Source organism: Stegodyphus dumicola, chromosome 2 (assembly GCF_044657685.1).
Source record: "Stegodyphus dumicola isolate Sdum_Otavi_A_Nest chromosome 2, ASM4465768v1".
In the NCBI taxonomy this organism is placed as follows: Eukaryota; Metazoa; Arthropoda; class Arachnida; order Araneae; family Eresidae; genus Stegodyphus; species Stegodyphus dumicola.
In genome coordinates this window covers 11,174,159-11,188,205 of record NC_140769.1, presented here as the reverse complement: position 1 = coordinate 11,188,205, position 14,047 = coordinate 11,174,159, and the positions used below count along the sequence as shown (strand labels likewise).

The following is a 14,047-nucleotide window of genomic DNA, read 5'->3' as shown; positions in this document are numbered from 1 at the left end:
ATTGAAGAAAGAAACAGAATACATAAAGAAAATTATAATTCAAAAATATGTGCAGTTATTATTATGTAAATTACCCAATTGTTTATGATTTTAGCCTTTACTATAACTTCCCATTTTTATTTCCACATGTGATAGAGTTACTGAGCCAGATTAAATTATATAATCTTTGACCACTAGTCCACATTTTTAGTTTGAATTTGACTGTTCTTGTTTAATTATATCACCGTGAGCTGTAATTGACTTTGTTATAGCAGCATGGAAGACTTTGTTAAATTGTAGTAATTAACTTTGTTATAATTGACTTTGTTACCATCAGAATATGCCTTTATGTTCCAAGTTCTTTTAAATAAGAGGCTTACTTAAATCTTTGTCTGATATTGTAGTTACTTTCAGACACAGTGATAATTTGCTTCACATCTATCAGGGGGGGGGATTTTTAACTTTTACCAGATCAAGTAAACCCTTATAGGTACATTGGGGAGAGGTGGACAAGTTAGGAGATAAAGCAAACAAAAACTAGCAAGAACATTGGTTTGCATATTGAGACAAATTTCTAATTATTGTTAGAAAAGATGCTTAAAGAGAAGGAAATTGATATAAACTAGGCAAAATGTTTGCGAAAGCTCTTAGAGACATCAAGTATTTTTGAAAGCAGGAAAGATAAAAAATTAACAATGCCTTCGCCAGGAATCGAACTGTGGAGCTCTGGAATACCGGCCCAGTATGCAAACCACTACACCACGAAGGCTCGCTGAGAAGGTAGGAGAAATACCTTATGTACTCCTTCTTTTAAAGGGTGACTGGGGATTTTAGGGGATCCAATTGCCAAATCCTGGGTGTGGAGAACCATCATCCAACACCCTTTTAGTTCGGGCGTGAATGTAGAGACATTAGGTATTTCTGAAAGCAGGAAAGATGAAAAATTAACAACGCCTTTGCCCAGAATCAAACTGCCAACCTCTGGAATATCGCTCAATGTGCAAACCACTACACCACAAAGGCTCGCCAAGAAAGTGGCAGAAATACCTTATAGGCTTCAAATTAAAATGACGGATAAATATTTTGTTGAGGATTGTTGTTACAAAACATAAGTGTTAATATATGTTTTGTAGCTTTTAATGGAACAAATATTGTTAAAAAATTAAATTTAATAGTGGTCATGTAAATCCGTACTGACTAAGATTATCTAATTACCTAATTTAGTTATTTATAATTAACTACTTACCCTTAAAAATTATTTCTACATATTAAAGCGAGTTATTGCCTTTCATTAATACTCACTGTGGTCACAAGATAAAACACAAAAATGTAAAAATTCAAGTAAAACTTATTCTTTGCATCTACTGAGACTTCGAATAATATATACAAAACAACTTATCACCTCTTTGCTTAATCACTTTTTTTAACCTTAAAGTATATTAACTGGATTACAACCCTTGGAACTCTATACAAAGCTATGACATTAACTGCATAACTTAAAGAGCCTGACTAACTTTCAACGCTTGCCAACCATGCCTACATCAGGCCTTTCAGGTTTGTTCCAGCCAGCAGGTCTCTCTCTAGACAAGCAGCAGAGGGACAACATTCAGTCTTTTGTTACGAATCATGCTGATTATGATCTTACTTCTGCTGTTTTGACCTTTGCATTTAACATTATGAACCTATTCATTTTAACCTATGCCATTTGACATAAAATCAAAGAATCTGTGGACCTTTCGTTCTTCTCCCTTACAAATTCTTTGATAAAATCTCCGTATTATTTACTAAACCTCTAGACTGACCAGGTATGTGACAAAATGAGACATTAAAAAAAAAAAAAGCTAACTATTAGTAAAATGTTAATGTCACTTATCTTCTTTCAAATATGTCCAACTATTATAAGTGTAAAATATTTAATGCTACTTTATAAATTGCATGAAGTTTATTTTATTCTCAAACTTATTCATAATTATGTTAGTTAATTCATGTTTAGTAATAATGCATACTACTTAGGGATCTATTTTAGTTTTAGGATGGTATTACAGAAGTGAAATTCAGGCATAGACTAATATTTTTAATTGAATTTATTCAGTTCCCATTTGCTCATCGTCCTTAATTTTTTTCATGAATGGCCCTTAAAAGTACTTAATTTCCGTGTGCAGAAATGTATACGAACCCTGGTTAAAGCAAAATGATAATATATTTCTGTTCATCTAAAATTAAACAAAGATGTTATTTTTTTTAATATAAGATAATAAAATAACAATCTAGTGAATTTTGTTTTATATTTTCTGTATTAGCTTTACTGTTATAAGTGAATAAAAAACTAGAAAGAAGTATGATCTTTTCTAGTTGACAACTGTGAAGAGTGTAATAGAGAAAGCTTACAGCTGCAAACATTTTGAAAATAACTGCACATGATAAACCATACAAGTTGCAGTAATTGATTGTGCAGTAAAAGTACTACTTAAATACACACACACGCAATACATATATATACGAGGGTCAGTCAAAAAGTTAGTTGCAGTCTAAGAAAACAAAACAGGAGCAAAATTTTGCAATAAGTTTATTTATATCTTAAAGTTCCATTAAAAATCTACTTTTCAACATAATTACCTCCATTATTTAATAAACATTATGTATATGATATGTTACTGTTATTACAAGTTAATTTCCCCCCCCCCCCCATGAAGTTTTATTGCCGCTACCTGGTTGGATGTTATGCCAATGTTTATGTTGGGTCTAAGTGGCACCTTCTTTATGGAAAAGCAACCAAGTTTATTCTGTTAGGCACATATAATTTTATTAACCTAAAACAGTAAAAATAAGAGAAACCTCTTGTGGGGACCACCTTCAAAACTGGATTGTATTTTTAAGAACATAAATAATCATGCATTCTTATAATGATGGATAGTCATGTTCTGTAAAAGATCATCTCCATCAACATCATCTGCCAGTGTAGGTGATCATCTTAGAAAGTTTTTAGTGTAATACTGAATTATTAATTCAAGCAGATCATTGTAGTTGTATATTATTGAGATCTGTCTGAACAAATCTGTTGTATTTTATCATTATATTATTAGCTTCATATCTTTAACTAGTATATTTATTACATTTCAGGGTTCACACAGATTCTGTTACAGTAGTTGACTGTGGGGATGAAGTGGCATCATGGTTTCAGGTATATCTGGAAAAGCCTGGTGTTCGTTTGGTCCGTTATTTCCCTTCGCTACCAGCAAGAAAATACTTGAGGAAAGATCCTTTTTATTCTAAGCTAAAGAAAGAACATCCAGTAAGAATTTTCGTTTTATCTTTAGCTACAATGTATAGTTTCAAGTGCTGATAAAAATGATTTTTGTTGTTTAAAATTAATACCGTGTTCCTTACTTTGCCCAGAATTTAAAAACAAAAATTACTTTTTTAAAAATTAATGCAGTTAAATTCTGATTAACAGAATCAGCTGTTCTTCCTTGACCTTATAAATCTGCATTTGCTGTTTGTTTATTTATTTGTAATTTTTAGGTGGATTTAGTAGTACGTTACAAAGTACAAAATCCAGACATCTGATATGCAGAAGGATTTAAAATATGGACTTCTGGATCACTAGTAGCTTTTTTTAGAAACATTCTTTTATTCTTTACATTTGTACAATTGTTATTTTTTCATAATAAATATGCAGAGAGTGTTAATTCTTAATTTCACTTTGAGACTTAAGCCCACCTGGAAAAATCATTATTTTTTTACATTCATCACCGCATTAGTATGAACATGCTGCAGCAGCAATGGCTTTCACTTCCAATGGAACTGATAGACTGCATAATTGATGGCATTGTACATCGCTGTGTGTGCTGTATTGCTTCTAGAAGAGATCATACTGCATATACTAAGCTGACACATATGATTTGTTCATTTTTATACGTATACCACACTGGCACATACGATTTTTTCATTTTATACCGATGCTAAGTTCTATAACAGCATAATTGTCTGGTAATTTATTTTCATGTTATTTTATTCCTTACCATGTGTTATATACTGTGGGTCATTTTCATTAAATTCTACATGTAACTGTTTGAGTAATCATCATTTTTGTGATTTTTCCTTATGATAACCAGTATATAAATTCCAAGTGGCTTATCCGCTCAACCAATTGAAACAAAGTGTCAGATATTGTTATTTGGAGGTAAGCGCTCAAGATTGTGATGATTTAATATGGTTACAGTGAAAACATTTTGAAATTTTTGAATGGCAGCACTTTTTTTTTCTGTGCGAATTGATCAGCTCATTGTAAAACCATAAATGGTGTTGGAATGATACGCATGTGACAAAAGTTGCCGGCGTTAAAAACCTTTGCAAAGAAGATCATTATAAAGAATCAATGACAGCACAAGAGATGAGAAAAGGGGGGAATATTGGAATTACAAGTTTTCAGTATGCCTACCTTCACATATGACAATGCATTGCATGTGAGAGATTGTTGACAACAGTTACAGACAAAACATTGCAGGTGGTATCTGTATAACATCAAAGATCATGTTTTATGGCATCTTTCAGTTCTAACAAATCTCATGGATTTCATGTGTGTACCTTAGATTTCAGATAACCCAGGAACCAGAAATCCATTAATATAAGGTTGGAAGTTGGCGGTGGCCATGAAACTACAAAGTTACAGGAGATTATACTAAATCCAAATTGCTGTTGCAGCACTTGCTGAACACATGTTGCAACATGTGAAGGAACATTATCTTGCATCCATACAATGTCATTAATGTCATTTATGTTATTAATGCCATCCATACAGTGTCATTCATTTTGCTGCTGCAGTTCTGGAATTACATAATCCGTAACATTGCTGTATACCAAACACTTGTAATGGAGCATGTTTTCATATCTGTTGAAGTGATCTTTTGGAAGATGTGCTTCCAATGTCGTGCCACACAGTAATATAGCTACATGTAAAGCCATTAGTGCTACATCGTGAGAATTTTCATCAGCCCAGTAAATGCAGTTTTTCCCAGTTATGGAGAAATGCGCCACATCTGTCTATAATATACACAGTGTTCACCCGCTATCTTCATCAGATCTGATGAGGAAAAAATTTGTAAAGTCGACATGCTAATATATGAACATGCTGGAATCGATGGAGAAATATCCACAGAGCAAAGTGTGGAAGCTTGGGGAGAACTGTGGGAAACACTTTTTGTAGTATGCAATGGACCTGCAGTAATTGCATTATACAATTTTACAACAACTTCAGTAGAACACATGCTCATCCGTATCACCATCTATCACATATGCATCCAGTTTCTTCAAATTTGTTTGCCAAATTACATACAGTTTTTATAGCTTATGATTTTGATGTCTTAGCTTATGATTTTGAGAATAAATTCGCACTGCTTCAGTAGCATATTTTCCCTGTTCAGATAAAACTACTTTATCATTTCACCTTGTTATTCCCTGTAAGTGTCATCTCTTTAGCATGTTTGTACATCTGATCAAAAGAACTCCTATGCTGCTTATTAAAGTTTTTTCATAATCAATGCTTTGCATATGGTGTTTTGTGTTTGATGCTTCTACTGTCTACCCCTGTGAATTGAGCAAAGTTTGTCAGTGCAAATGCTCTTATTCACAAATGTTTTGCATGGGAATTTTTGTCATACATGTATTATTCCAATGCCATTTATGGTTTTTCAGTGTGCTGATTAATTTGCACAGGGAAAAAGGTGGGTGTTGCCATGCAAAAATTTTGAAACTTTTTCTCTGTAACGATAACCATGAGAGCTCTATTGTTATGAATCATGACAATCTCGGATGCATACCTACAAATAACAATATCTGAAATTTCATTTTGATTGGCTGTGCAGGCAAGCCACTAGAAGTTCATATATCAGGGAAGTTTTTTTATGACCACCCTGCATATACATTAATCTAATTGTTGTTTTCTTTTATATAATTTTGATTATAACAATGAAAATTACTAATCAATACCATTCTTAGAGTTGCCAGCTTTACAAAGGAACAACAAGGTATAAGACATTTTCAGCAATCTTTTGAGTTATGTCTTTTTACTTTAATTTGCAAAATATATAAAGCGTGTGAAAATTTATTTCACTCTGAGCGCTCAAAACTGTAGATCTGACCTTGGACATTGGCAGGCGCATTGTTTCAAATATATGCAAGACTAATATTAATTATATAGATAAAAATGAGTACATAAGTACATATGAATAGTTATTACTTAAACAGATTATGCCAGGCTGGGCAGCTGTCAGATACACAATTCTGGTGTAAAAGATTTCTTAAAAAAGCATTTCCTCTCTTCCCAAATGAAAACAAAATTAGATATTTTAATTAGGTATCTACATGATTATGTAAAATACACTTTTGTGTCAACTATTACAAATTGGCAGGGTTATAAACCCATTTAGCCTTCTGTTAGGGTGGCCCAGATTATCGGTAAGTCTGTTATTCTTTGTTTGGTAACAACAAAGTAATTGTAAGTAAGTCATTGCTGAGCCATAATTAATGTTTCTTTTTTTAAAAATATACTAAATCATCATGGCCAATACCCAGTTTAGTTTAATAGACGTAGGTTATATGTTTTATTTTATACAAAAAAAAAAAAAAAAAAAAGTAATTTCTGTGTTTAATTTTAATGCAGTAAAAATAAAAGCAAGGCTAGGCATTTGGTTTTAAGCTTTGTATTAAAAAATTGCATGTTTTATGTTATGTACAGAAAATTTTTACAAGTAATTTTATGATTTTAAATAACTATTTGCATTAACAGTTCATCTCTGTCTTATTTTCAAGCACTCAGTTTGGTATATTTGGAATATTATACAAAACACTGGCAAGAATCTTATTTTTGTTATTTTGCATGACATTTCTGATTACCTTATACTTTACTGTAATTCTTTCTGACAATAGATTCAGTGTAACTGAGTGTAGATCAGGGCTTAAGTTGTAAACAGACATTTGACCTCATTAGATGGACTGATAAAAAATGGTATATTAAATCAATAATATAAATTTATGTCTAAGAATTTTCCTACTAATTCAGTCCACGGTTTGAATCCTGGTGGACTGGCTGTGTGGGCATTTTTGTGGTTTTCCCCATGTGTAATTTGTATACTAGCTAATTTTCCTTAGAAAATTCTCTACAAAGACATCATTCCTCTTAGGAAACTAGCCCTTTTGAGGGCTTTGCTGTAATCAAATAAACCAAAACAATCTGAACATCTGTAATGGATAAACATAACATTAGAATACACTTATAAGATCCCACTGTAGTTTTATGTTATGCCGATCCTTAGTCAGTTTAGTTTTTGTAAAACAAAATTTAAGTCAATTTCTGTTTTTCTCCTGTATTTAAAAATAATAATACAAAAAAATTGGGATATGATTTCTTCAGAAGAGCAAGCAGTGAAGTATTTTCAGTGTTATAGGACTACTCATATGGGTACTGTAACGTCTTAAGCTACTTATCGACCCTCATGAAGTTCTCAGAAAAGGAATGACCACCTCGAAAGTTCCCACAGACAGAGTATTTCTTAGCAAATTCTAGGAAAGAGGAAGTGACCAGCAGTCACAAAACAGTCTCAGCTTTTTTGTTCCTCTTATAGTTGTTCAAAAGGAGACATTGTTCAGTTCCCTTTCATCAGTTTATAGGTTCAGTGTCTCAGACCACCTGGTTTGAGACCCCCAGTTGGAATCAAAAAGTTCCCACGGACTTTTTACCAGGCTGTCTTCATCATATCCAGTTTTTAATCAAAGTGCTCTCACCAATCAAGAGGTGCTTCCAAAAATTACGGACAAATAAGAATCCTGGAAGTTTTTCCGACACGCCCAGGACAACTTGAACCAGTAAGTAGAGAGAGAAACCTTCTCTCGGGTTTATAGCTCGGCCTCGAGCAAATTTTTGTTTCGCTCTGCATAGAGCGATACTAATATCTTGGTCACGAGATTTACAACAAGGTAGCCGAGTTCGCCGCTACCTTACGAAGAGCACCCTACTCGGACACAGCTCAGTCCAGCAACCACCGGCTGCAAGGCTCAATTTATTCGAGACAGCCTCATCTTGAGCCTAACCTTGTCTTGAACCTTCCAAACCAGAACTTTCATCTGAACACAAACTTATTCACCCTACTGTGAGAACAATATTTATAAGTTTATATATATATATATATATATATATTTTGCATATAGCCTAGAAAGAACCCAAATAAACCATCTACGCTACCCCTGGTCTTTTGAATTCGTTACAGCTATAGAGGCTATGTGTAAAAATGGTGGCAACTAAGTGGATCTTGGAGGAAGAAGTAATTGAGACTTCTCTGTTTCCCCGCGCAGTGTCAGCTACAACAAAGACTGTGTGGAAAACTGTGTGCAAAAAGTGCCTGCAAAACGACAGAAGAAAATTTCCTCTTATGTGGACAATAGCAAGTTTCAAAGATCTTATCTCAGAATACGCGTTTGTGGAAAGAAGTACCTCTAACTGTGACACCTACTATGAAGTGATTTGTGCATCCTGAATAGTGTTCAGTAAATAGTGATTTCAGTGCAAAGTGAAAAAAAGTGTGTTTTATTTAGTGATATAAAAAAGGAAACAAATTGTGCCGTAGTTACGATCAAGTGCTTCTGAATTGATTAGAAAGATGTGTGTCTGCTTGTCTGTAAAACGGGGTAAGTCAATTTGGGCATTAACCTTTGTAGAAGCAATATTTATTTTATTATGTGAAATTGCTGTGTCAGATTTATATGTTTAAGTTGATAGGTCACTCATAACCCTGAATGGTTTTGAGAAACCGAATTTTAATGTCAAATTTTCAAATTTAAGAGGCATGTGTTATTTATAAATTAAGTTCTGTTTTGCTTTTGTTGAAAAGTATTTTAGAAATTTGCTTATTGTACTGAGCATTATTACCTGTTTGAGCCGAAATATTTTAGTTAAAATTGTATGCTGAAATTATTTGTTCTAAATTGTCTTTACTTCTTAACGTTTTGTTAATCGTAAGTAGCCTGTGTAAAGCATATCATAAATTGCAATGTTATTTTGTGTTATTCTTATTAATCTAAAGTGGGAAAGATTTTAATAGTAGTCTATGTCAAGCATATCATAAATTGCAATGTCATTTTGCGTTATTCTATTTAATTTTAAAGTGTGAAAGGTTTTGATAGTAAACAGCTAATACTTTTGCAATACTATTTTTTGTGTGTATGATCTGAAATTTTGGAATTTGCTATATGTCATATCTTGGGAAAGGTAGGAAACAGGATCTCATAAATCTGTCTGAGGAATTAGGTTTAGAGATTCTCCTCAATGCAAAAATACAGGATCTTAAAAACCTTATTGTGCAGAGTCCTCATTATGACGAAAAATTTGTTGAGGCAATGCTAGAGTCCATTATTGAAACTCGGATAGAACAGCATAGGCTCGTAGAAGCCAAACAACAGAGACTAGAAAAGGAACGGGAGAGACTAGAAAAGGAAAGGGAAAGAGAGTTTGAATAGGAACGACTGAGGTTGACAAACGCCAACAATGTCAGAGAAAATTCCCAGAATAATATTCCTAAGTCAATAAGAGAATTGCAAAATTTAATGCAAAGATATAATCCTGAATCATCGGATATTTCTCTTTATTTAGCGATGTTTGAGTGTCAGGCTCGCAAAGCGAATGTAGACGAAGGAGACTGGGTGTCGCATTTGATGGCTTTATTGCCAATGGACATTGTTTCTATTATTCTACGAGAACTGGAAGAGGAACTCGATAATTACACTTATGTAAAGAAAATTCTTTTACAACGTTTCAGGTTGAGCCCAGAGGCTTTTCGGGTTAAATTTGTTCAGCACCAGCGGTGTGCAGGTACTCGATATAAAGATTTTGCGTTAGAGCTGAGGAATTATCTGGATGGTGGTTGAACGGAGCGGAAGTGCGAGATTTTGATTCTCTGAAAGACTTGATGTTGACAGATCAAAGTAAACGTCGCGTAAACAGCGAAATTCGCGAACATTTTGTGGATGATTGGCCGAATATAATATCTTCCTCTGAATTAGTCAGAAAATTAGTTTAATATGAAAAAGAACATAGGTTCATAAAAAAAAACTGACAGGTTTTGTTAAAAGCACTGAACAAGAATCTAAAGAAAGGAAGAAGGGTGAACCTGCAGATAGAATATGTCGTAGCGATGAAGGTGTGAAAGAAAAGACGGCTGAAAAATGGAAGCCAAATATGTTCGAAAAACAGAGAGCACCTAGATGCTATAAATGCAATTCAGAGAATCATCTCCGATACCAATGCCCGCAATTAAAAGCTACGGCGGAATCCATATAAGTCGGAAATAATTTGGATATTTTGGGTACCCCAAACATGTGGCTTGACCCATATATTAGTACTGTGAAAGTCAACGATCGAAAGATTAAAATGTTTAGAGATACTGGATCCACTATTAACTTAATAGGAAGGGATCATGTAACATCAGAAATGTTGTTAGAGGAAACTGTCTTGATCAAGCAACCTTTGAACCCGCAACCGATTCGATTGCCTCTTGCACAAGTAGAACTCGAAGGAGGGAATTTTGGGAAGGTAATTACCAAAGCAGCAGTAATAGTAGACCTAAATCAGGAATATTATTTATTGGATAATCGAACAGCTCAGTTGATTGACCGTAATAAAGATCTTTGGTAAAGATAATGTAGTACAAGCGAAGATGCCCCAACAAGATGCAGCTGTTACCCAAACAAAAGAAAGGAGACGAAAGTCAGGGAATCCATACAGATGAAAAAAGGAAGTTTCCCTGTCGAATCAGCTAAGGCCCGAGGCAAAGAAAGGGTGAAGTGTCCTCACCATTCGGACAACTGGTCAAGAAGTGGACAAATCACGATAACAAAAGCGGTCATTAACCCACGAAGTGCATGGGCTTCTTTAGATTTCCGAAGAAAGTAAAACTTTTCTAAGAAAAAGACGCTGGTCTGCCAGGACGAAATTTTGTCTGGAATCCCGGAAGAAAGAACTCTGAAAGGAAGGAGTGCAGGAAGACCCCCGGAGCGTTTCCATTCACGATGTGCTGTTCGGAAATCTGAAGCTGAACATCGAAATCGAACAGATAACTGGCAAAGTAGTTTTCAAAATAGGAACAAAATATTTAGCCGTAAGTGGAAAACCCACACACATAATGAAGGCTCAGAAGTGCAAAAACACACCAAATAGATTGAGATTTTATCTGAATTAGGTCCCAATAGGAGCCGAGAACTTGTTTTGAGTACAATAATTGTTTGTCTGTTTTGTTTATTGCAGTACTTCGTATTTGTTTATTGTGTATTGGTCCTTTTTGAATTATGTAGGATTTATTGTGTTTCTTAGCTTTATAGTATAGTTGCAGCCTTGCAATTTTGATGCTGTTTACCACCCGGGTAGGATAAATAAATACCAGTGGGCTGAGTCGTCTAGAGGAAACACTCTGTGCTAGGGTATGAGTGTTCTCATTTTGTTATTGACATGTATTTTTTATAATGTGTAAATATTATACCAGACTAATATACAGCTTGTTTGGTTTTTGTTAAGCATATTGTAATGTGTGTATATATATATATATATATATGTGTGTGTGTGTGTGTGTGTGTGTATTGAATTTATTAAGTTCTCGCCTCTAAGGGTAATGCCTAATTGACATATATGTGAACTATCTATTAGTGACATTATTACTATTAGTATTATTATCATTGAACGCAACAGTGTTCTTGTATAAATGTGCTTGAGAAAATTATTTAGAGGACAGATATTTATCTCCTGTGTAAGGGGGAAGGAATATAGCTGTAACGTTTTAAGCTATTTATCGACCCTCACAAAGTTCTCAGAAAAAGAATGACCACCTCAAAAGTTCCCACAGACAGAATATTTCTTAGCGAATTCTAGGAAAGAGGAAGTGACCAGCAGTCACAAAACAGTCTCAGCTTTTTTGTTCCTCTTATAGTTGTTCGAAAGGAGACATTGTTCAGTTCCCTTTCATTATTTTATAGGTTCAGTGTCTCAGACCACCCGGTTTGAGACACCCAGTTGGAATCTGAAAGTTCTCACGGACTTTTTCCGAGGCTGTCTTCATCATATCCAGTTTTTAATCAAAGTGCTCTTGCCAATCAAGAGGCGCTTCCAAATATTACGGACAAATAAGGATCCTGGAAGTTTTTCCGACACGCCCAGGACAATTTGAACAAAATCATGGAACGCAGTTCCAGAGAGACGAAAGTGAGAGTTAGTTGCAGTAAGTAGAGAGAGAAACCTTCTCTCGGGTTTATAGCTCGGCCACAAGCAAATTTTTGTTTAGCTCTGCGTAGAGCGATACTAATATCTCAGTCACGAGATTTACAGCGAGGTAGCCGGGTTCGCCGCTACCTTACAAAGAGCACCCTACTCGGACACAGCTCAGTCCGGCAACCACCGGCTGAGAGGCTCGATTTATTCAAGACAGCCTCATCTTGAGCCTACCCTCGTCTTGAACTTTCCAAACCAGAACTTTCATCTAAACACGAATTTATTCACCCTATTGTGAGAACAATATTTTATAAGTTTATTTATTTTTATTTTTTTGCATATAGCCTAGAAAGAACCCAAATAAACCATCTACATTACCCCTTGTCTTTCGAATTCGTTACAGTACAATATAATCAAAATATTGAAAAAGATTGTGGTGTTTTGACAAAAAATAATGGCGTAACAAACACTGTACACCCATGCAATATCACTTGGATTCCTATGCAAGCGAATTTTTGTGGCAATGAATGTGGTGACTATTTTATTGCTATGTCAAATGCCATGATTGAGAATGATTGGTGAAAGTTTTTCTGTTTGTCAGATAATCTCAGAGCCGGAGCTGCTATGGCCATAACTTATCTGTTCTTTATGTAAATAAAATATCAATCTATGATTATTAAACTAGATAAAAAGCAATTAGTTGTATTTTAACTAAATAAAAAGCAATACTTTCACCAGAATAATTCACCATAAGTTTTGGGGGGGGGATATCTGTCAACTTTCACTTGTTCCTGGGAAAAGAATTAAGTATGCATAGTTAAAAAATTATTTTCAACCGGACGATTTTCTGATAGAATTTAAAATGTTACTATATCAATTTTTTCCTTACGAGATTACCTCTTTAAAGCAGGGGAAATATAAGAAAATCATCTTAGATTTTGCATGTTTTTGATGCCAGATTTATAAATTTTCATAATATTTCTCTAATTTGATTTTGATAGAATGGAAAATGAAAACAAAATTAATAAATATGAATTCAACAAATAAATTGTTAAAGTGCTACAATCTTTTATATTCAAACGATTGTTTTTGATAATAATTTTATTCAGCAGATTTAGATACGTAGCAGAAATGTTGTTTAATCAGATATAATATTTTATGGCAATCTATAGGTTTACAGCATTGTCACTGAGGATATCTGGGGAAGCATTATTCCTCTTGGAGGTAGTAAATGAAGCATTGAAGAATAAATGGTCAGTGAAGACATGCTTGAAAAATTTGATTGAGAGTTTTTTTTAAATAAATACATAAATATCCACCTAATTATATAAACATTAGTCTCTCATTTTTACAAGAATTATACCAAATCATTTAAATTCACACTTTATGAATGTTGATTCAGTTCACACTTTATGCCTAATTATGCAAACATTATTCTTGCAGTTTTACAAGAATTGTACCAAATCATTTCAGTTTACACTTTATCCATGTTGTTTCAAATTACGTATGGATGTAAAATTAATTTTTAGCTCAGGGAAACATACAAAATGCAAGGTAAAACATGTGAAGCACAGTTCTTGGAAATTCATATGTAGGCAAAGTTCGCTACAGTAATTCATATCCAGGCGGAGCTGCAGTGCGTGTCTCACAGTGTGATAAATCAAGTACATTATTACACTGATGTCAGAGGTGGCCATTTCGAATACTTCTTGTAAAGGGCAATTCAGCTGTTCATTTACAAAAGTAAATTTAGTATTGGAATTATTCACATTTTCTGGGACAATTTTATTTTGATCTCCCATTACTGAAAGAGCGAGTGAT

General features: G+C 34.0%; 1 protein-coding gene across 2 annotated transcripts in view; it reads left to right on the top strand.

Moving 5' to 3' along the window:
- The window catches only part of LOC118204763 (mitochondrial amidoxime-reducing component 1-like), a 49,033-nt gene that overhangs the window by 19,500 nt on the left and 15,486 nt on the right, over window positions 1-14,047 (top strand). For both annotated transcript variants that reach the window (XM_085810434.1, XM_085810433.1), the window contains one exon: window positions 3,100-3,271. In XM_085810434.1, the coding sequence (XP_085666560.1) occupies window positions 3,100-3,271 (172 nt within the window). The remainder of the gene's footprint in view (window positions 1-3,099; window positions 3,272-14,047) is intronic.